The sequence below is a fragment of the Narcine bancroftii genome, chromosome 1, assembly GCF_036971445.1.
Source record: "Narcine bancroftii isolate sNarBan1 chromosome 1, sNarBan1.hap1, whole genome shotgun sequence".
Classification (NCBI taxonomy): Eukaryota; Metazoa; Chordata; class Chondrichthyes; order Torpediniformes; family Narcinidae; genus Narcine; species Narcine bancroftii.
In genome coordinates this window covers 79617658-79642070 of record NC_091469.1, presented here as the reverse complement: position 1 = coordinate 79642070, position 24413 = coordinate 79617658, and the positions used below count along the sequence as shown (strand labels likewise).

The 24413-nt window shown below is 42.1% G+C and overlaps 1 protein-coding gene across 2 annotated transcripts; it reads right to left on the bottom strand.

Annotated features, from left to right (window-relative positions):
- Positions 1-663: 663 nt before the first annotated feature.
- LOC138760337 (mucin-2-like) lies at positions 664-24413 on the bottom strand. 2 transcript variants are annotated; one of them, XM_069930790.1, is made up of 3 exons: positions 24304-24413; positions 21413-21506; positions 664-2382 (listed from the first exon to the last, which is right to left on the bottom strand). In XM_069930790.1, the coding sequence occupies exon 3, from the start codon at positions 2334-2336 to the stop codon at positions 726-728; it is 1611 nt and encodes a 536-aa protein (XP_069786891.1). In that variant the 5' UTR covers positions 2337-2382; positions 21413-21506; positions 24304-24413; the 3' UTR covers positions 664-725. The 2 variants fall into 2 exon arrangements, with proteins under 2 accessions (XP_069786891.1, XP_069786899.1); XM_069930798.1 differs by lacking the exon at positions 21413-21506 and having other exon boundaries at positions 24304-24400.

Sequence of the window (24413 nt, the reverse complement as noted above, 5' to 3'; positions counted from 1 at the left end):
GCCTTTTACTTCTTATACGTGCTATGTGACCTGGTGAGTTTTTCCAACTCTTTTGTGCATTGCACTCAAACCCAGCATCTTCAGATTTACTTGTTAAACTACATTAAGTTCAGTTTAGCTCAATGGTTTTCAAACTCACATTATACCTTAAGCAGTCCCTATCCCATAAATGATCCTTAAGGGATTAGTAAGGGATTGCTTAAGGTGGTATGTGAGTGGAAAGGGAAGGCCGAGAATCACTGCTCGAGACCCAATTGTTACTGAAATATTTTGCTTGAGAAAAATTGTCATTGGCCCATTTCCTTTGAAGCTATGAAACCGTGCACATAACGAGTCAATTAGGTACAATTAAAACAGTTGTTTTACAAACCTTTTTTCTTTCCACCCACATACCACCTTAGGCAATTCCTTACTTATCACAGAGCAACATTGGCATAGGGATTACTTAAAACCACTGGTTTAGCTCAAGGACACTAACCAGTTCAGACAAATATTTGTATTATATTCACATAAAGTTGTAAATGAACTTTAATAATTAGTGTTATGGGAAGTACAAATGAAATATACCAAACAATGTTCAATCATACACGCACTAATACAGCAAATAGTTTTGAATGGTCAATAGGAAATAAATTGTCTACATTAATAAACATACTCCAAGAATTTCCATTAATGACATTTTATTTTTTGGCCACATGCAGGATCAGTTCCTCTGATTTTATCACTCATTGGGCTCCATTAGAATTGCTCCATTCAGAATTCATATCCTGTTCAGAATTCATTGCATTTACAATGGTTTCAAAGTTTCCTTCTGAATGGATACCAGCCATTACTTCAGGATCTTCTGTGACAGGTGTGGTGGACATTGCCTGTTGTCTGAAGAGTTCTCCAACCTGAGATGCTACACCAACAACTAAATTGCAGAAACTTTCTTTCATATTTGTCTTTGTTGTTTGCATGGTGGTGTTCATTGTGTTGAAAGATGAAACAATAGTATCCTTAACATTAGTTACAAAAACCTTGATCATATCTCGATTTTCCAATGTATCAGAATGCATTGTGTCTTGCAAACCTCTTAACCTAGCTTGAAAGGTGTTTGGCCTGTCTAAAATACCATACCATGCATTTTGAATAAAGTTTGTGCAGGCTGTTTTCAGATCAGTAGAAGAAGTCTGAGTTTCTCTTTCTAGTTGAAATGGTGAGTATCTTAAAGAGGAAAATGAAGACCCTAGCTCAGAAGATTCAGCTGACTCTCTTTCAGAAAAGAATGCTGTTCCATTCTCCCGTAAGAACAGAGTTCTGGTTTCAAAAGAGTCTGGAGTAGTGCTTTGGAAATAGAGTGGATTCTCATTTTGTAAAGGGAGTGCAATTGCTCCTTGCAAAGGCATTGGTGACTCTGTTAGGAAGGAGGGTGGAGTCTCTCTTTGGAAGGAGACTGGAGTTTCTCCTTCCAGAGGGATATGAGTCACTGTTGGGAAAGAAGGTAGAGTCTCAATCAGTGGTGTTGTCCTTTGAAGTGAGCCTGTGGTCTCTCTTGGCAAAGAGTGTGGAGTCTTGCTTTGAAAAGAAGATGAAATAGACGTCTGAAAAGAGAGTGCATTGTTATTTTGGAAAAAGCCTGGATTTGCTCCTTCCAGTGGCGTTGGAGTCTTTCTTAGGAAGGAGAACTGGGTCTCACTTTGGAATGGGAAAGTAATTGATGATTGCACTTGGGATGAAGTTTCTGTGATGGAGGATGGTATCTTACTTTGGCAAGAGAGTGGAGTTGATCCTTGCAGTGGAGTTGGAGTCTCTCTTGGCAAAGTGAGTGAAGTCTCACTTGGGAAAGAGAGGGGAGTCACTTCATGCAATGGGGTTGGAGTCTCTCTTGAGGAGCTGAGTGGAGTCTGATTTTGAAAAGGGAAAGGAGTAGGTTTTCGGAAACGGAGTGAATTTTCACTTTGAAAGGAGATTGGAGTTGTTGGTTGAGTTGTGGTTTGAGACTCCCTTGTGTAGGAGGGTGGGGCCTCACATTGGAAAGAGAGTGGAGTTGTTCTTTGCACAGGGGATGGAGTCTCTGAGGGAAGAAAAAGTGGTGTCCCATGATGGAAAGAGAGTGGAGTTTGTCTTTCAAGTTGAGATTGAATTACTCCCTTGAATTCCTTGGGTGAGTCTCTCTGAGACTCCAGCAGTGGTGGGCATGAACATTGTTGGTTGTCAGTTGTTTGGATCGCTAATTCCTCTTTCTCTAACTTTGAAATATTGTGACTGTAAGATCTCATATCCTGTGAGGAGGAACAATGTGGCAATGTGTTCCGTTCCTTTGACTCATCTACAGCTTCCTTGTAATCTTCCATGTAGGTGGCTGAACTGGTTCAATCACTTTTAGAGCTTGAACTTCATCTGCAAAAAAAAAAGTAATAAAGTATCTGTGGTGAAACCACTATTGTATATATTTGTCATATGTAAATAACATGACCTTTCTTGGTTGACCCTGCTCTCACTGGCCGGCTTGTGACTCCTCCCCTTTCTTCCCCATAAAGGCTGTCATGCCAGAATCTGCCCCCAGTTCAAGTCCGGGTCATTGTGAATGGCCAACACAGGGATGCTGTCCGTCTCTTGCAAATAAAAGCCTTCAGTTTCGCCAACTTTCAATCTTTGTGTAATTGATCGTGCATCAGTATCTAAGCCAGCAAATAAATAGTCCAAAATTTCCAGTTCCCAACTAGGAAGTCACATCTGAAGAGAGCATGTGGGTGCCTCCTCTGTAAGTCATGTGACTAATTCCATGCTTCTCCCACAGGAGTAAGGGATCAAAATTAATTTTATTGCCAATTTGTTTCATGCTCCCTATAATTTTCTGACCACTACAATGAATGGATAAGAAATCATAAAACAATTAAGATAAATTACAATAGACTTGCTATTAAATTTTTAATGCTGTGAATGTGATTTCAGAAAATTACCCTTTTTACCTTTAATAAACATCCTACCCCAGTTATTCATAATTGCTTACAATTTCTAAAAGGCTACTAGAAAATATTCATGAAACTTTCATATTTACACAATTCGACCTTGGCCTGCAATAAACTGATAAAGATTTCTCCTGACATTGCACATGATAATATTAATTCAGAATAAAACAAGGAGTTTGCGTTGTGTGTGTGTGTGGTGGTGATGGAGTGGGGGTTGTGGAATTGAAGACTCAAATTCTAAAACTGAGATTCAATGTTGGTTGTTTGTCTACTTCTTTTGCACCAAGGGCCAGAGAACGCTATTTCGTCAGGTTGTACTTGTGCAATCAGATGACACTAAACTTGACATGATTTAAGTCTGCTGGTTTTTGTTTTAACAGAAGCAGGACAATGGACGGGAGCTGACCCACTTTGGGAAGTCGGTTTTTAATGAGGAGGTGACTGATTCTAAGGATAGGTAGAAAAATAAAAAGAATTGCTATAGTTCTGCTGGTGGATGAAGATTTTATTATGAATGTTTCTAGCCAACCCATAAAGCAAAACTTTAAATGCCTATGCTCGCACTGCTTCTGGAACCTTCAATAATAAATTCTTCTCATAATCGCACCAATTCTACTAAGTCTATTCTCACTTTATCAGTGGAAACAACTTTCCTGCCTTTATCTTTTCTATCCCTTTCATAAGTTTATATCTTTCTATGAGATTTTCACTCAGTCGTCTGATTTCCAGAGACTAAAGTCCCAGGTGACTGATCTCTCCTCAGAATGTAATACTCTCATCTCCAGAATCAACCTGGTGAACCTCGACTTAACTGCTTCCAAAGTGGGGCCTCACCAGAACCAAGTACAAGTGCAGCAGAACCTCCCTGCTCTTAAATTCCTCTAGCAATGAAGGCCTTAATTGTTGCATCTGCAACTTAACCTTTTGCAATTTATCTGCAGGTACTCCCAAATCCTTCTGTAAAACCACCTGCTGAGATTTTTCACAATTTAAATTATAATCTGATCAACTATTTTTCCTTCTCAATTCAATGAATTCATTTTAGCCAACATTGTTCTCCATCTACCAGACTCTTGTTCATTCACTTAACCAATCTATATCCCTGAAAGGATTCTCTACATCTTCCTCACAATTCCCTTTTCCACTCAATTTAGTGTCATCAGCAAACTTATATACACTATACTCGGTCCTCTCTTCTGTATATCATGAACATTTGTGGGCCCAGCACTGATCCCGGCAGCACTCTTCTCACCACTGATCGCCAAACAGAGTAAATTGAATTTGTCTCAAATTCCTGTCTTTTATCCATAATCTCTGTCCTGACTCTAATTTCATATTGCCTTGCAATCTTTTTTTAATATTTCCAGCTTTGTTGTATCCACCCAGCAACCACAAACTTAGCTGATCTTATATTGTAGCTTTTTCAAGACCTCCATGCGCATTGACATCTGAATGATAGGAGGCAGACTTGTGGGTGTGTGAAGAATGCAAACCATCCATTTTGGCATAGCAGTACAGGCACTCTCTGACTTACGACTGTAATTCAGACCAAAGGATAGGGTCGTATCCCAGAATGGGCGTATGTTGGAATTCCATACATTTGTTAAAAAAATTAAGAAAAATATAAAATTTACGTGGTTTATGTTGTGTTGACAAACAATAACAGAGATACAGGCATGTAAGAGCCAAAATGTCCATGCTTACCTTGTTAGTTGGCATCCCAGTTTCTGTAGGTTGGGCACAGCCATCTTGATTCCTGTGTGCATGGGTAAATCTTGGTTGGCTCATGCGTGGAGGGTTTACATATGCACACAGGAATCAAAATTGCCATATTGGAGTTCAGTTAGTGCATGTGCGAGAGTTAAGTGTCCTAACAATATTGAATTTGAGCCCTTAACTCTCGCATATGTGCCAACCAAACTCCAATATGCAAACCGTGCATGCGCCAACCAAAGACTCGAACATGCGCAGAGGAATCAAGATTGTCTTGCCCAGCCTACAGACCCTGGGATGTCAACTAACAAGGTAATTACACACATTATGACTCTTATATGCCCTGTATCCCTGACATAGCAGTAGATGTAGTCTATCTGGATTTCAGTAAGGCTTTCGATAAGGTTGCACATGGAAGGTTGGTGAGGAAGGTTCAGGCACTAGGGATTAATGTTGAGATGGTCAGATGGGTTCAATGGTGGCTAGAAGATAAGTGCCAGAGAGTCATGGTGGACAACTGTCTGTCAGGATGGAGGCCGGTGATGAGCGGAGTGCCTCAGGGCTCATTGTTGGGTCCCTTGTTGTTCGTCATTTACATTAATGATTTGAATTATGGAGTGGTAAATGGTGTGAGTAAATAAGCGGACGAAACAAAAATAGGGGGAGTTATGGATAGTGAGGATGGTTTTTGGGGACTGCAAAAGGATTTGGACTGCTTAGGAGAGTGGGCTGAAAGATGGCAGATGGAGTTTAATGTAGATAAGTATGAAGTGCATTTTGGGAAGAATAATCAGAACAGAATATATGCAGTGAAGGGGAGGGCATTGAGGAATGCAGAGGAACAGAGAGACCTTGGAATAACGATCCATCATTCTTTGAAAGTGGATTTTCATGTAGATAGAGTAGTAAAGAAGGTTTTTGGTATGCTGGTCTTTATAAATCAAAGCTTCGAGGTAATGTTGAGACTTGTTTAAAGCATTGGTAATGCCAAATTTGGATATTGTGTGCAGTTCTGGTCTCCAAATTATCAATAAGATAGAGAGGGTACAGAGACCTCTCAAGTTGTCAAGTTAGGTGTCTTCCTAGAAACGAGGGCCGATGGCAGGATACTCAACCTCACAAGACTGAGAGCAAAATCAAAAGTCAGGGACATTGTAGTGCATGAGCTACAGCTTGCTGATGACTGTACACTGGTTACTAAAATCTTGCCTGGATTGCAGTATCTAAAATATAAAGAAAGATTGAGTAGACTGGGTCTTTATTCATTGGAGCATAGAAGGTTGAGGGAGATTTGATAGATGTATATAAAATTATGAGGGGGATAGATAGAGTAGATGTGAATTGGCTCTTCCCCTTAAGGATAGGTGAGATTGGAATGAGGGTTCATAAGTTAAGGGTTAGGGGGAAAAGTTTAGAAGTAACATAAGAGGAAGCTTCTTCACTCAGAGAGTGTTGGCTGAGTGGAATGACCTGCCAGAAGAGGTGGTTGCAGCAGGGTCAATTTTGACATTTAAGAGAAGGTTGGATGAGTGCATGGATATGAGGGGTTTGGAGTGTTATTGACAGGAAATTGGTAGATGGGACAAGTGGAGTTCACTTAAATCGGTGTGGATGAGAGGAGCCGAGATGGCCTGTTTCCATATTGTAATTGTTATATTATGGTTATAAAAGATGGCAAGAACACATCCACGAGGTGTTGAATAGACCAGGAAATATTACTGATGAAGCAATTGGCAGAATGCACCTTCGACCCATATTGTTTGATCTAGATGCTCCCTGTACTCTTCATGAGGTCATCAAAGCCATCAAACAACTAACAAAGCAGCAGGGCCTGACAGTATTACAGCTAAGATATACTATTATGTTGGTAATATCTTGCCTGCACCAGTTGTTAACAAAGTTGTGAGAAACTGCAGACCTACCACTAGACTTCCAATGTGCATCGATCATGACCATCTACAAGAACAAGAGAGACAAGAGAGATTGCAATGATTATCGTGGCATCTTTCTTCTGACAGTTGCGGAAAAATGCCTCGCTAAGATCATCTTTGGATGTTTACTGTCCAACGTCAAAAACAACATCCTTCAAGAAAGCAAGTGTGGTTTGTCATCTTCTTTCTTTGGCTTGGCTTCGCGGACGAAGATTTATGGAGGGGGTAAAAAGTCCACGTCAGCTGCAGGCTCGTTTGTGGCTGACAAGTCCGATGCGGGACAGGCAGACACGATTGCAGCGGTTGCAAGGGAAAATTGGTTGGTTGGGGTTGGGTGTTGGGTTTTTCCTCCTTTGCCTTTTGTCAGTGAGGTGGGCTCTGCGGTCTTCTTCAAAGGAGGTTGCTGCCCGCCAAACTGTGAGGCGCCAAGATGCACGGTTTGAGGCGTTATCAGCCCACTGGCAGTGGTCAATGTGGCAGGCACCAAGAGATTTCTTTAGGCAGTCCTTGTACCTTTTCTTTGGTGCACCTCTGTCACGGTGGCCAGTGGAGAGCTCGCCATATAACACGATCTTGGGAAGGCGATGGTCCTCCATTCTGGAGACGTGACCCATCCAGCGCAGCTGGATCTTCAGCAGCGTGGACTCAATGCTGTCGACCTCTGCCATCTCGAGTACTTCGACGTTAGGGGTGTAAGCGCTCCAATGGATGTTGAGGATGGAGCGGAGACAACGCTGCTGGAAGCGTTCTAGGAGCCGTAGGTGGTGCCGGTAGAGGACCCATGATTCGGAGCCGAACAGGAGTGTGGGTATGACAACGGCTCTGTATACGCTTATCTTTGTGAGGTTTTTCAGTTGGTTGTTTTTCCAGACTCTTTTGTGTAGTCTTCCAAAGGCGCTATTTGCCTTGGCGAGTCTGTTGTCTATCTCATTGTCGATCCTTGCATCTGATGAAATGGTGCAGCCGAGATAGGTAAACTGGTTGACCGTTTTGAGTTTTGTGTGCCCGATGGAGATGTGGTGGGGCTGGTAGTCATGGTGGGGAGCTGGCTGATGGAGGACCTCAGTTTTCTTCAGGCTGACTTCCAGGCCAAACATTTTGGCAGTTTCCGCAAAGCAGGACGTCAAGCGCTGAAGAGCTGGCTCTGAATGGGCAACTAAAGCGGCATCATCTGCAAAGAGTAGTTCACGGACAAGTTTCTCTTGTGTCTTGGTGTGAGCTTGCAGGCGCCTCAGATTGAAGAGACTGCCATCCGTGCGGTACCGGATGTAAACAGCGTCTTCATTGTTGGGGTCTTTCATGGCTTGGTTCAGCATCATGCTGAAGAAGATTGAAAAGAGGGTTGGTGCGAGAACACAGCCTTGCTTCACGCCATTGTTAATGGAGAAGGGTTCAGAGAGCTCATTGCTGTATCTGACCCGACCTTGTTGGTTTTCGTGCAGTTGGATAATCATGTTGAGGAACTTTGGGGGACATCCGATGCGCTCTAGTATGCGCACATGTTCCTCAACATGTGGTTTGTCATACAGGCAGTGTATTCCAATAGTACAGTGAGGCAGCTCCAAGAGAAATGTGTTGAGAAGCAAATAAGTTTCTATGTCACGTTTGTTCATCCAACCAAAGCATTTGACACTGTTGATAATCATGGTCTGAGGAAGCTTTTACCAGAATTCAGTTGCCCACCCAGGCCTAACCAACATCATACATCAGTTCCACAAATGAATGGAAGGCTGCATCAATATGTGCGGTGAATTGTCAGAACCATTTCCCATCAGCAACAGCGTAAAATAGGGTTGTTCAGGATGCCACATCAGACCTGAAGTTAGGTGTCTTCCTAGAAACGAGGGCTGATGACAGAATCCTCAACCTCACAAGACTGAGAGCAAAATCAAAAGTCAGGGCCATTGTTTGCTGATGACTGTACACTGGTTGCCCACTAACTCGAAGGCTTACAGGAGATCACCAGTCGCTTTGCCAGAGCTGCCAAGAGCTTCGGATTGACAATCAGCCATAAAAAAGACATATGTTTTGTACAAACTGGCTCCTAGTTCAAGCGATTAAGAGCCAATTGTCCTCATTGATGACCCTCGTCTCAACACTGCCAACAAGTTTTGCTACCTGGGCAGCATAATAAAATCCTCAGCTTCTCTAGATGTATAAGAAGAACCAGAAAGGCCTGCTTTGCCTTTGGCCAGCTGAAAGATTGGGGTTGGTCAAAGAACATCAGGTTGGCGACCAAGTGCAAGATGTAGAGGGACGTTGTCATATCATCCTTGATGTGATGTGGTGCCCATATCAGAGTCATTTACATCACCTTGGCCAATTGCAGCAGCGATATCTACGTACTTTGATGAAGATCACCTGACGAGAGAAGGTCTCCAATATGAAAGTCCTTTCTTGAGCTGGAATGCCAGCAGTTTCAACCTTGGTGGTGTCAGCCCGCTGCGCTGGACAGGTCATGTTGTCAGAATACCAGAGAGAAGACTGCCGAAGATGGCCTTCTGTCCACTGGTCCCTAAAAACAAGGTCAAGGATGTTCTGCACAGGAGCCTCAAGAAAGCTGACATTGCTCCATCAACAAGGGAGGATCAGGCTCAAGATCACTCACAGTAGAGAGGTGTCATCAGAAAAGGTGTGGACATTGCTGAGCACAAGCTCGAAGAGGCAACAGAGGAAAGGCACAGGAAGTACCACAACAGAGCTTCTGTCCCTGCTGCCCCTCCAGGCCTCATCTGCCAAGTATGTGACAAGCAGGGCCTGTCTAGGATTGCCCTGTACAGCCACACCAGGATACACATATCAAACCCCACAAACTGACTGAAAGGAACCATCATCATCCTACGGGATGGATAGCCAGAAGGAGAAGAAGTGTCAAATGATGGAGTAGGATCAAACAAATGTACAACCTGCTCCTGCTTTTTCTTCTCAATTGCCTATGTGGTGAAAATATTCCAGAAACGACATTAATAAAACTCTAGAATATGTTTCATAGGTTGTACCTGAATCAGGTCAGGAAATATGTTGGCAAATATAGTGACTGGTATCTGTTTCAACATTCCTTATCAAAATGCAGGTGGTGCTGGGTTAATTTGTCCAGAAGAGTTATGCCCATGTGTGAATAGCAGGCAATTCTTGATCGTTTGGGGGGAAAAAAATGACTAAATGGGAAGATAGACAGGAAATATAATGTGCTCATCAAGATTCCAGAGTTATCTCAGGGACAGCTCATGATTCTTACTCATCTTCCCATCAATCCCAAGCTCCTCCCTCCCCTCAACCAACAGTCATACAGCAAGGAAACAGACCCTTCAGCCCATTTTGCCCACACTAAACAAAATGTTTTGCCCACACGAGTTCCACCTGCCTCTGTTTTGCTTGTATCCCCCTCTGAACTTATCCTATCCATGTGTTCATACAAAAGGTTCTTAAATGTTATATTAGTACCTGAGTCAACCATCTCCTCCAGCAGCCCATTGCATTTACCCACCACCTTTTGCGTAGAAAAGTAACCCCTCAATTCCTATTAAATCCTGCCATCCTCACTGTAAACCTATGTCCTCAACTTCTTGATTCCCTTGCTTTGGGCAAAAGATTCTACTTGATCTACTCCTCTTATAATTTTGTGCACGTCTATGAGATCACCCCTCATCCTGCTATGCTGTAGGTATAAAGGCCTAGCCTGGTCAACGTCTCCCTATAGCTCAGATCTGCAAGTTCTGGCAACAACCTCGTAGATCTTTCCTGTTCACTCTCCAGATTGACAACATTACTCTTGTAGCACAGTGACCAAAACTGAGCACAATATTCCAAATGTAGCCTTATCAGCATCATATACAACTGCAACATGACGTCTCAACTTCTATATACCAAGCATTCTAAATTAAGTCTTTTTTTTTTCTTCACATCCTATGGACCTGTACTCCTAGATCTCTCTGCTCTACCACATTCCTCAGAAGTATACCAAACTCCTTCTTCACCACCCTGTTACCCATGTCATCACTTTCAGGGTATAATGCACTTGGACCCTGAGATCTCTCTGTTCTACAACACTCTCCAGTTCTCTACCATTTACCCTGTAAGTCTGGTGGCCTGGATTTCTGTCATCCAGATTTTTGGACTTCTAAATAGAGAGAGTGCAGAGAAGGTTCACGAGAATGTTGACAGGATGTCAGGGTTTGAGTTACAGAGAAAGGTTGAGCAGCCTGGGGCTTTTTTCTCTGGAGCGTAGAAGATTGAGGGGGGGATTTGATGGAGGTGTTCAAGATTTTAAAAGGGACAGAGAGAGTCAACGTGGATAGGGTTTTTCAATTAAGAGTGGGGGATATTCAAACCAAAGGCCATGGTTTGAGATTGCAGGGGGAAAATTATAAGGGGAACATGAGGGGAAATTTCTTCACGCAAAGGGTGGTTGGGATGTGGAATAAGCTTCCGACAGAGGTGGTTGAAGCAAGGATGTTATTTACATTTAAGGAAAGACTGGATAATTACATGGAGGGGAGAGGATTGGAGGGGTACGGACCAGGTGCTGGTCAGTGGGACTAGGAGTGTGGGGATTTGTTCCGGCATGGACTAGTAGGGCCAAACTGGCCTGTTCTGTGCTGTATATGGTTATATGGTTATACTATACCATTAATTTTAGTGTCACTTGAAAACTTCCGAACTATACATTAAGGATTTAGTGCTTATTTTACATGACCAATGAAGATGACTGCATTATGCGTGGACCTAATATCAAATTAGACTATAATATAGGCACAGGACATTGCTCCCTTGAAAGGGCATCCTTGTGCTATGGACAGGAAGCTCCAGTATCTACCTCATACTGTCTTTCCTCATGGGTTGTATGTTAAACCCATCCAATTTACATATTACGACAACCATTGAACATGTGTGAAACAATTAAATAGTGCCAACCACAGAAAAATTGCTACTGTGGAAAATTCATTGGTGGTTGCAATATTATGATGCAATTCATTTTTCTGTGACATTAGAAAATATGGTGGCAGAAGAATGGATAAATGAAACTTTGTGCTTACTGCAGATATAATGACTCATCAATTGAAAAGTTTTTTTTTTACAAAAATCAATGTAATTTCAACTATGGGTTAGTGTCAAATTGCGAGTTGAGTGGATCATCCTTAACAAGATTTGGCAAACGCAAATCATTACCATCATAAACAATGAGCTTCAGAATTTTAAACTGGATCATGTTACTGCCTAAGTTTTCCAAAGTTTTACTGCAGCAATAATTAAACTAATATTTCGTTCTCACAGTACTTCAAACAATAAGTCTGCTGAGGGTGATTTGTTTTTATACCTCACTTGAAAATGTATTAAAAGACTGTGCATTTATATGAAAAATAATAACTGGTTCATTAACTTCAGCTGAGACCTAAATATCTTGTTTGCCATTATACTTAAAACAAAACTAACATTTCAAAATATTATGTAATGTTTAGCTTCAGTGATCACAGATAAACTGACTAAGAAATTTGACATATATTTAGTAGCTTTTCAAATATAATACTGTAATATTTTTCAGGAAAATTCCTTGATGTTATTTGACACAGATGAAGTTAATTGTTTAATCAACTTTGTTTTCAATTCTATTGGTTTCTTTATCTCATTCAGACCATTATTTCAAAAAGGCTCAATAGACAGGAGTCTAACTTTGTATATAATATGATAGGAGACCATGCCAGGTATCTGTTTGAAAAACTCACCATGAGTTTTATAAGATGATGAGAAAGGATTGGAGAAACTGCAAGGCTAAAGTCCCAGAAGTCCTGTTAAACTCAGCACAGGGTTCTAATTTTCACTCATCTGATCAATTTTTTTTTTAATTTGCCTGGCAATCATACAAATTTTCAGTCTAGAAAGTGGCGCTGGGAGAATTCTAGCAAAAAACACATTCTGAGATGTTCAGCAGATAGTGGAGAGGGTTGAGAGGAAGTCAGAAATCAAGAATAGGTTAAAAAAAGTCAGAAAATGATTGGGGAAGGGAAGAAAGAACAGCAATTGGGGTTCAGAGGGAAGAGAGGAGTGCTCCCGCTATAAAGAATGCTGAGAAAGGTTTTCTTGGAAAAAAAAACATTCTTTCTTCTTTGACTTAGCTTCGCGGACGAAGATTTATGGAGGGGTACGTGCACATCTGCTGCAGGTTCGTTGGTGACTGACAAGTCCGATGCGGGATAGGCAGGCACGGTTGCTGCGGTTGCAAGGGAAAATGGTTGGTTGGGGTTGGGTGTTGGGTTTTTCCTCCTTTGTCTTTTCTCAGTGAGGTGGGCTCTGTGGTCTTCTTCAAAGGAGGTTGCTGCCCGCCAAACTGTGAGGCGCCAAGATGCACGGTTTGAGGCGATATCAGCCCACTGGCGGTGGTCAATGTGGCAGGCACCGAGAGATTTCTTTAAGCAGTCCTTGTACCTCTTCTTTGGTGCACCTCTGTCTCGGTGGCCAGTGGAGAGCTTGCCATAGAAGACGATCTTGGGAAGGCGATGGTCCTCCATTCTGGAGATGTGACCCACCCAGCGCAGTTGGGTCTTCAGCAGCATGGATTCGATGCTTGTGGACTCTGCCAGCTCGAGTACTTCGATGTTGGTGATGAAGTCATTCCAATAAATGTTGAGGATGGAGCGGAGACAGCGCTGATGGAAGCGTTCTAGGAGCGTAGGTGATGCCGGTAGAGGACCCATGATTCAGAGTCGAACAGGAGCGTGGGTATGACAACGGCTCTGTACATGCTGATCTTTGTGTGTTTCTTCAGGTGGTTGTTTTTCCAGACTCTTTTGTGTAGTCTTCCAAAGGCGCTATTTGCCTTGGCGAGTCTGTTGTCTACATCTTTGTCGATCATTGCATCTGATGAAATGGTGCAACCAAGGTAGGTAAACTGGTTGACTGTTTTGAGTTCTATCTGCCCGATGGAGATGTGGGAGGGACTGGTGTTCATGGTGGGGAGCTGGCTGATGGAGGACTTCAGTTTTCTTCAGGCTGACTTCCAGGCCAAACATTTTAGCAGTTTCCGCAAAACAGGATGTCATGCGCTGGAGAGCTGGCTCTGAATGGGCAACTAAAGCGGCATCGTCTGCAAAGAGTAGTTCACGCACAAGTTGCTCTTGTGTCTTGGTGTGAGCTTGCAGGTGCCTCAGATTGAACCCATAGAACTATAGAAAAGTGCAGCATAGTAAGCAGGCCATTTGGCTCTTCTAGTCTGTGCTAAAATATCATTCCTCTAGGCCCACTGACCTGCACCCATTCCATAAAACCCTGCAGACCTCTCCCATCCATACATCTATCCAATTTATTCTTAAAAATAGAACCATAGGAAACAACAGCAAAGAAAATAGTTTATTTTATGGAGGTTGCATCATGCTCAAAAAAGCAGTACATGTTAAACTAACCACATGAAAGGATGAGCGAGAATTTGTTAATTCAATTTCAAGCTACATGTTCCAACTCAAAGTGTGCAGTTCTGGTCACACAGCTACAGGAATGGTTTAATTAAGCAGGAAAGGGGACAGGAAGATTCACAGGAATATACTGGGAATGGTAGAATTGAATTATGAAAAGAGACTTTTCTCCCTGGAGCATAGGTTGGGGAGGAATGGGAATGGGAATGGGAGAGGGGTTGGTTTATAGGGTATGTATAATAATGAGAGGCATGAAGATAAAGTAAATTGTCAATCCCTTTTTCCCAGGACAGGGGAATCTAAAACTAGAAGCAATGGATTTAAGGTGAGAAAGTGTCCTGAGGCTTACCTTTTGTACATAGAAGATGATGGATATATGGAATGACTTACCAGAGAGGGTGGTAAAGACGTGTGCAATTGTAATATTCAAAAGACATTTAGCCATAGACATAGAGAGGAGAAACTTTGAAGATTATGGGAATAAAATAGGTAAATGTTACTAGCTTTGATATATAACTTGGTCAGCTTGGACAAGTTGGGCTGAATGCCTTGTTTCTTTTTTTCCAAGTCTATGACAGTCTCTCTTCATAAGATCAACTGTAGTCTCCACTATATGTGCATTACATGTTTAAGTATTGTGGTAAACCACTGTTATACTGTGATTGGCTACCACTGGCTGGACACATGTCCCAAGACCAATCCTACCCATTTCCCCTTTGCATCTACCCCAGTCTTCCTGCTATCATCAGTCAATGAGGTTGGTTGTTGCTCCAATCTATAGTCAATAAAAGCCTATCAGTTTCACAACCTCAGTCTTTTGAGGTAATTGATGGTGCATCAATTTTATTGACTATATTTTTCAAAGAAAACAGAACAATACCTGAAATCAGAGAGACTCAACAAAGACTCTTAATACTCTGATGCCCCGAACACATTCGAACTCTGACTACGTTGTTTTGAGGACCTCCCTACGGTGACCGCGAGCTTTGTTAACATGGATGAGGGCAAATTGAAGTTCTCTTCTCCCAAATCAGGTCCTTGGTCTTCACAATGATCAATGATGCCAAATCGTATGCAGAGGCCATGGGCACACAAAAGGTACAGTATTGCAGAAGGGTGAACAAGGTCTATCCCGGACGAATCCCCAAATGTTATGAGCCCAGAGGGCCCCAAAACCCAGCAACAATATCCATATCAGATTGGTTCCATGTTTTCACCAAACTCCTAAATTTTTGTCCATATGCTTCTGGAACCAACTCATAAGCTTTCAATACTGCTTGTTTAACAGTATCATAAGTTTCCACTTGCTCTGCAGTCAAGCTAGAATATGCATTTTGTGGTTTTCCCTTCAATACACTTTGGAGCTTAAGACGCCATTTCTCTTTTGGCCATCTTGAGCTCTCAGCAACCTTTTCAAAAAGCTGGAAATATGTATCTATATCTCCCTCATTAAAAGAAGGAAATAGATTTACCTCTCTACCAGCCAAAAATCTCTCCCCAGGAATTACAGCCTCAATTCTCTTACCCCCTACATTTCACATTTTAACTTCTCTAATTGAAACCATCTGTCCCTTTCAATCTTTTCCAAATCATTTTTTTTTGTCTTTCATCATCCCCCCCTCCCTTTTTCAGCTACTTCTAACTCATATTTTCTCTGTTTTTCAGCTTCCTCTCTTTGTTTTTCAGCTTAATCTACCTCATATTGTCTCTGTTTCTCAACCTCCTCTCCCTCATTTTGTTGTTTCTGCAACACAAAGTTCTGTTTCTCTTTCTTCCACCACCCTCATATTCTCCAAATCCAACTGCAATTCAACAGATCTATCCTCTGGAAAATTTCTAAGTATTTATCAACAAATTTTCCCTCACCTATATATTTTACTATAATCCTTTGTATTTGTATTTTCTTCATCCAATGCTTGACTTCAGTCAGATTTAATGTCTTAGAAATAACCATCAGTTCCTCTTTTCTCTTGCTCTGCAGATCCGCAGGTGATGGTTATGACAAAAATGTACTAACATCCATTGCTGCTGTTTTACACACACACACACACACACACACACACACACACACACACACACACACACACACACACACACACACACACACACACACACACACACACACACACACACACACACACACACACAAGCTTTAAAACCAATTAACAAAGAAATCACAAAAACTCCAAAAGTTTAAGATCCCAAATCTCCAACTTTCAACTGAAAGGACAAGCCCCCCTCAAAATGTTACAAGCCCAGAGGACCCCAAAACACAGCAGCAATAGATATTCACCAAGATGGGGTTTTTCCACAAGCTTGCCAGCTTGTCCTGTTCCAGTCCTAGTTGCTGCTGCTGAACTGTAGAACTGTATTCTCTCTCCCTCTCTCTCTCTCTCTGTCTCAGAGAAAACCACATGACTCTCTTAAACAATCTTCTGAGTTCATTCATCTGCTGCTTTCCAAAACAATTACTCCACAGCATGTCCAATTTACACCTACTTGTGAAGTCCTTATAGGCATTCATCAAAGACTGTCTGGCTTGAGCCGAGCTCCAGCATTTTAAATAAGATCTGTTTTGAAATGTTTGTGTTTGTGTGTGACCTTACTAAAAACCCCACACTATTTATCTCCTTTAAAACACATCAACATACAATACAAAACCTAACATAATCCATCACAACGACATCTCCTAGCCACCAGGAAGCAGTCACCCATTGAGTTGAGCACTGAGTACCTATAGGCTCTCTGGACCCTCTGCAGGATGTGCAACTGCAAAGCTGTGACGGCTGCCTAGACTGTGGAAGATCTCATCCGGGATGCCTATGTGGCCAGCTTCTGGTCCAGATACATAAAACAGTGACTCCTGGAGCAGAAGGTACTCAACTTGCAAAGGATGGTTGAATTAACAGAGATAATTGAAGTGGCCCACCAAGGTTCGGACGACTACTTGGCTGACTCTTTGGAATCATGGACTATTTGGCCATGAGTGAATGATTGCAGGCATCATCTCAATCCTCTAGCAACTTGACCTTGACCACTGTGGCGGGTGACCTCCCCAAATGCTACTTCTGCGGGCAGGGAAAGCACCTGAGGAAACCCTGCCCTGCCAAGGAAGTGGTATGCTCTAGGTGCAGGAAAGAGGACATTATGTAAAAGTCTGTCAATCTAAACTGCCCGTGAAACCTAGCAGCGCCGTATGCAGACAGCCACCACCCCAGGAAGCATGATGAGTGCTCTCCCCTCTGCAGACCAGCTATGCCACATGTAAGTCATGGGAGCTGCCATTTTGGACTGCGCAGCTGGCACCATCTTCTTGGGTCTGCACCATTGCGGGGAAGAGCAAAGGTAGCCATCTTAGGAACTTGGGCCCTCATCAGACTTAGACAGTGAATAGCATCCATCATCCTGAACCAAAAGGGACCACACAAACTCACCAGGTCCATGATAGACGTCGAGGTAAACAGGCGACTAATGAGCTGCTTGTTTGATAGTGGGACTACAGAAAGCTTTATCCACCCTGATACTGCTAAATGCCTATCACTTGAAGTGCAGCCAGTCAGCCATAAGATATTATTTGTGTCCAAATCCCATATGGAAGACGTCCATGGGTCCTGTACAGTGGTTTTGACCATTGGAGACACAGTTTACAACACTTCATGCTCCTTGTCATGCCACAGCTGCACCCCCTTGCTACTGGGGCTGGGCTTTCAGTGCCAACTTACATTGGAGTTCGATGGGCCCCATTTGCAAAAAACAGTTTCTAGATAGTCCTCTGAGCTTGATTTGAGGGCTCTTAACCCTAAAGGTCACCCTTCCAGTGCTGGTTGTGAATCTCATCCCCGGCTGCAAGCCGGTGGCCACCAGGAGGAAGTGATACTGCACCACAGACTGAGCATTCACAATTCAGAGGCCAGCGTTTGTTGGGCAAGGGCAAAATTGAGGCTAGCAACAGTCCCTGGAAGGCCCAGATGGTCATAGTAAAGAACTGGGCAAAGAAATGTGAGGTGATGCATCTTGGAAGGACTAACCAGAAGGCAGGGTACAGGATTAATGGTCATATACTATAGCCAGACCATCAATCAGTACACGCAGCTCAATGCATACACCTCCTCTGCATATCTGATATAGTGAACCAGATACAATATTATGTATTCTCCACGATCAACCTCGTTGGCCTATCACGAGCTCCCAATCAATCCGGAGGACTGCCAGTATACTGCATTCGAGGCATATGGCTGTCTCTACCACTTGCTCAGGTCTCCATTTTCCAGCGTGAGAAGGACCACATGGTAGGCCACTATAAACTGCAGGCCCCTTTTCTTTGTCTGAGGAGGAGGAATTCCTTGAATGTTTACGGGACAGTTATCTAGACCAATATGTCGAGGAACCAACTCGGAAGCAGGCCATTTTAGATTGGGTATTATGCAATGATAAGGGGCTAATCAACAATCTTGTTGTACGAGGCCTTTTGGGTAGGAGCGATCACAATATGATCGAATTCTCACTCGACATGGAGAGTGATGAAATTAAAACCGAGACTAAGGTCCTGAATTTAAATAAAGGGAATTACGATGGTATGAGACGGGAGTTGAGTAAGATTGATTGGGTGGTGTTCATGGGGGAGTTGACTGTGGATAGAAAATGGAAAGCATTCACAGATCTAATGGAGAAATTGCAAAAATCGTTTATACCGGTTTGGCATAAAAATAAACCAAAAAAGGTGACTCAACCGTGGATAACAAGGGAAATTAGAGACAGCATTAGGTCCAAAGAGAGAGCATATCAATTGGCCAAAACAAGTACCACAACCGAAGACTGGGAGCAGTTCAAGATGTATCAAAGGAGGACAAAGAGATTAATCAAGAGAGCAAAAATAAATTACGAAAGTAAGCTTGCGGCAAATATAAAAACCGACTGCAAAAGCTTTTATAGATATGTCAAGAGGAATAGATTGGTGAAATCCAGAGTAGGTCCCTTGCAGTCGGAATCAGGGGAATATATAATGGGGAATAAGGAAATGGCAGACCAATTAAATTCTTACTTTATTTCTGTTTTTACAAGAGAGGATACAAATAACCTCCCAAGGATGTTGGGAAACATAGAGACTAATGCAAGGGAGGAACTGAAAGAAATCTGTATCTCTAAGGACATGGTCTTGGGGAAATTGATGGGATTGAAGGCAGATAAATCCCAAGGGCCTGATAATCTACATCCTAGAGTACTTAAGGAAGTGGCCATTCAGATAGCAGATGCTTTAAGAATTATTTTCCAGAACTCGATAGACTCAGGATCAGTACCCATGGATTGGAGGGTAGCTAATGTTACCCCACTATTTAAAAAGGGGGGTAGAGAAATAGCGGGGAGTTATAGGCCGGTGAGCCTTACATCAGTAGTGGACAAAATGATGGAATCCATTATTAAGGATGTAATAGCAGAGCATATGACTAGCAGAGAAGGGATCGGACGGAGTCAACATGGATTTACAAAAGGTAAATCATGCTTGACAAATCTATTGGAATTCTTTGAGATGGTGACAGGTAAAATAGATGGAGGAGAGCCAGTGGATGTGGTGTACCTGGACTTCCAAAAGGCCTTCGATAAGGTCCCGCATAAACGACTGGCTTCCAAAATCAAGGCTCATGGGATTGGGGGCAAAATATTGATGTGGATTGAGAACTGGCTGGCAGGTAGAAGACAGAGAGTTGGGATAAATGGCTCATTTTCTGAGTGTAAGGCGGTGACCAGTGGGGTGCCACAGGGATCTGTACTGGGACCCCAGCTGTTCACAATTTACATTAATGATCTGGATGAGGGGATTGGATGTAATATCTCCAAATTTGGAGATGACACTAAGCTAGGAGGGGTTGTGTGCATGGAAGAGGGGGTCAGGAAGCTCCAGTGTGAATTGGTTAAATTGAGGGACTGGGCAGATACATGGCAAATGCACTACAATGTCCATAAATGTGAGGTTATCCACTTTGGTAATACAAACCAGAGGGCAGATTACTATTTGAATGGCAATAGATTAAGAGATGGGGAAGTGCAGAGAGACCTAGGGGTACTTGTACACCAGTCTCTGAAGGCGAGCATGCAGGTACAGTAGGCGGTTAAAAAGGCAAATGGTATGTTGTCCTTCGTATCAAGAGGGTTTGAGTATAGGTACAAGGATACCTTACTGCAGCTGTACAGGGCCTTGGTGAGACCCCACCTGGAGTATTGTGTGCAGTTTTGGTCACCTTATCTAAGGAAGGATGTTCTTTCAATGGAGGGAGTGCAGAGGCGATTCACCAGGCTGATACCTGGAATGGCAGGAATGACTTATGAGGAAAGATTGCGCAAATTGGGATTGTACTCCCTGGAGTTTAGAAGATTGAGAGGGGATCTCATAGAGACATATAAAATTCTGGCAGGACTGGACAGAATGGATGCAGATGGGATGTTTTCAATGATGGGAAAATCCAGAACCCGGGACCATGGTTTGAGGATAATAGGCAAACCATTTAGGACCGAGATGAGGAGGAATTTCTTTACCCAGAGGGTGGTGAATCTGTGGAATTCATTGCCACAGAGGGTAGTAGAGACAGGTTCATTAAATATATTTAAGAGGGAATTAGATCTATTTCTTCAGTATAAGGGTATTAAAGGTTACGGAGAGAAGGCGGGGACGGGGTACTGAACTTTAAGATCGGCCATGATCTCGTTGAATGGCAGAGCAGGCTCGAAGGGTCGAATGACCTACTCCTGCTCCTCTCTTCTATGTTTCTATGTCTTGACAATGTGACCATCTGGGGTCACAACCTGCAGGACAAAGATGCCAACCTTCAGAAATTCCTCCAGACTACAAAGCTCCTGAACCTTACTTATACAGGGAGAAATGTATGTTCCAGACAACCTGACTAGTCATTCTTGGCTGCGTGGTTGAAAATGGTGTGATTGGCACCGACCCTGACTGTATGCGCCCTCTACTGGAGCAGTCCCTCCCCCACACCCTCAAAGCCCTGAAGTGATGCCTGGGTTTCTTCTCATATTACACTCAGTGGGTCCCCATCTTTATGGACAAGGCTCACCCATTAGTAAAAGCCACCTCCTTTCCCCTGTTGACAGAGGCCCGCACAGCCTTCAAATGTATCAAGGACAACATTACCAAAGCAACAATGTATGTCATAGTTGAGTCCATGTCTTTCCAGATTAAAATTGAGAAGAGATACCGAATATTGATTATCTGGTATGCCATCTCTAAGTTCTCCAACTATTTATTTCCAGTTTGTAGGAATCTCATTTAGGTTCTTGCACAGTGATTTAGTGACTGCATGGCTGAATAGAGAAAGAGCATCTGGTTTATTCATATCCATTTTAACTCTCCGAATCCTATCTTGCCTTCATTGCAATTGGATTTTTTTACTCTTACCAGTGAAATAAATCTTGTTGAAAATGTCTTTCCATGTTTTTGAAAATGTGCCATCTTTGGTGTTTACCAATTCCAGGTATGGCTGCTTCAAGGTCTAGAAAATGTAACATAACATCATTTCACATCGTGTCAAACCCCCAGTGCTTCTGAATCTCCACCACCCTTTGACTTTCACACACCTTTTGTACCATGTGATATATCAACCCAGAATTTTTTGACATTTCACTGTTCACTTCTGTTTATCTGCTTTGAACCCTGTTTTCTCAAAAGTAGGACTTACTACAGCAGTCAAGGATTTATTTCCATTGCATCCATGTCACCAAAATATTACAGCAGAAGTCCAAAAATAAAGGTGCCAGAAAATCCAGACCACTCAAGAATTCAGACTTTTCAAAAACTTTCAAACTTTTAAAATTTAGTGGGCTTTTGTGTGCGAGCAAAAGTCCTGCAGATGCAGAACGGCAACAAGTGACCACTATATTTTTCCTCAAATCTGCTGATTTTGATAAATGAAGAGTACTCTATCTGCCAAAATTCGCCTGTACATCTCTTCTTTATGGTTCCTTAAATTTGAATTTTAAAAGTACTGCCCGAGAATCCAGAAGATCCAAAAATCGGACCCAATCTCCAAGCAGTCTGGACTTGTGGCCAGCTAGAATTTTCATGCTAAATGTTGTTAAGTTGTCTTCGCTGTGTAATTTTCCTCTGCAAATTTAATCTCAGGTTTCTTGAAGGCATTTTTTTTTCAATTTCCATTACTTGAACTATGATTAAATGTTCTATATCGTTTTTGGAAATAACAGCTGGTTGATTGTATCCCAAAATATTATTTATTCTTGTGTGCTTTTGTGGATATTAATACTATTACATTTTGTTATATTTTATCAGCCACTGTGAAATTTAGCAATACACTTCTTTCCAATTATGACTATCTCTGCACTCTCAGACATTACCTATGTTCACAGTGAAGCCAGTTATTTCATTCAACAGATGGCGCAGAGGTGGAATATTAAATATCCAAAATGTTAAAACTGATCAATAGAAATGTCAGTTGCTGTGAAATCATGTCCAATATTCTTACTCATTTCTGATTGCTTCACATAATTGGTTCTAAATGTGTCAATATTCACAAGAGAAAAGGACATTGATCAGGGTGAGGTTGAATTTCAACAGGCATATGTGTTGGACAATGTGGAGATGTGGAAGCAAAAGTATTGGATCTTTGTCAAAACATCAAGATTGATAAGTCCCCAGGGCTGGACGTGATATACCCCAGGCTGCTGTGGGAAGTGAGAGAAGAGATAACGGGGGCAGTAGCTGTGGTCTTTGAATCCTTTTTGGTCACAGGGGAGGTGCCAGAGGATTGAAAAATGGCAAATGTTTAAAAAAAAGGTAATAAGGAGAATCCTGCGAATTACATCATGAGTCACGGAATAGCGTAAAATTAGCTCTATGGATTTTAAAAAGTGGCTTGCAGGAAGAAAGCAGCGAGTCGAAGTGGAAGGAAATTATTCTACCTGGAGGTCAGTGACTAGTGGAGTTCCATAGGGATCTGTTCTAGGACCACTACTCTTTGTGTTTTTTATAAATTACCTGTTTGAAGAATAAGTTTGTAGATGACTCAAAGGTTGGAGGAGATGTGGATGGAGCTGAAGGTTGTTGAAAGTTACAAGTTGATAAGACAGGATGCAGAGTTGGACAGAAAAGTGGAAGATGGAGTTTTCTGGATAAATGTGAAGTGATGCATTTTGGATGGACTAACCAGAAGGCAGGGTACAGGATTATTGGTCAGTTACTTAAGTGTGTGGATGAACAGAGGGACCTTGTGGTTCAAATTCATACATCCCTTAAGGTCACCACACGGGTTGATAGAATAATTTAGAAGGTGTAGGGGATGCTGTGTTTCATTCATAGGGGGATTGAATTCAGGAGTAGAGAGGTCATGTTATAACTTTACAAATTGTTGGTAAGACCACACTTAGAGTATTATGTTTAGTTTTAGTCACTTCATTATAGGAAGGATGTGGAAGATATTGAAAGGCTGCAGCAGAGATTTATCAGGACATTGCCTGGATTGGGAAACGAACTTTATGAGGCAAGTTAACAGAGCTGGGACTTTTCTCTTTGGAGCATAGAAGGGTGAGAGGAGACTTGATAGAGGTCTACCAGATTATGAGAGGCATAGATAGGGTGAACAGCCAGAACCTGTTTCCTAGGCCAGGATTACCAAATACCAGAGGATGTATGTACACATTTAAAGGAGGGGTGTTTAGGGGAGACACCAGGGGTAAGTTTTTTACACAGAGAATTGTAGGTTCTTGGAATGCCTTACTGGGGATGGTGGTGAAAGCTGAAACACATGGATGAAAGAAAAATAGAGGGTTATGGGGTAGGGAGGGTTTAGTACTTTTTTAAAACAAAGGAATATATGGATCGGCACAACATCGAGGGCCGAAGGGCCTGTACTGTGCTGTGTTGTTCTATGTTCTACAATCTAGTCTGTGTCCCTATCCAATGGTATTCCATCAAATCACTTCTCACCTGATTCATATATATCACAAAAGTGAAAACTTTCAAAGATTTTAATGATAAATCAACATTAATGTTCAAAGGATGTAACATTGTATGTTTTAGAATGAGTTTAAACTCCCTCAGGCTTGCTGGCAGGATTTAATATCTGAGTTTTCATATGATATTTCCATAATGAAACTCAAACTGTTTGTTTTAGTTTCTGATACTAATATGAATACACATTTGAGACCGTATAATTTTAAGCTATTTAACACTTCCAATAAAAACACTTCACCAACTCCAAATTTGCAGTGTACTTCTATTTGCACATCAACTTACATTTTGAGATATTCTAGAGAAATAAAATGTGATGACATTACCTTTAATTTAAGGATTCCATGAAGCCTTCAGCTGCACTCAATTTTATGATTGTTTGCAAAAACTAGATGCTTTGCTACCCAACACTGAGGTGCCTGTGGTTGCTAGGGAA

Coding starts and splice junctions, on each gene's coding strand:
- LOC138760337 (XM_069930790.1), bottom strand. CDS start 2,336: ATGGAAGATTACAAGGAAGCTGTAGATGAGTCAAAGGAACGGAACACA.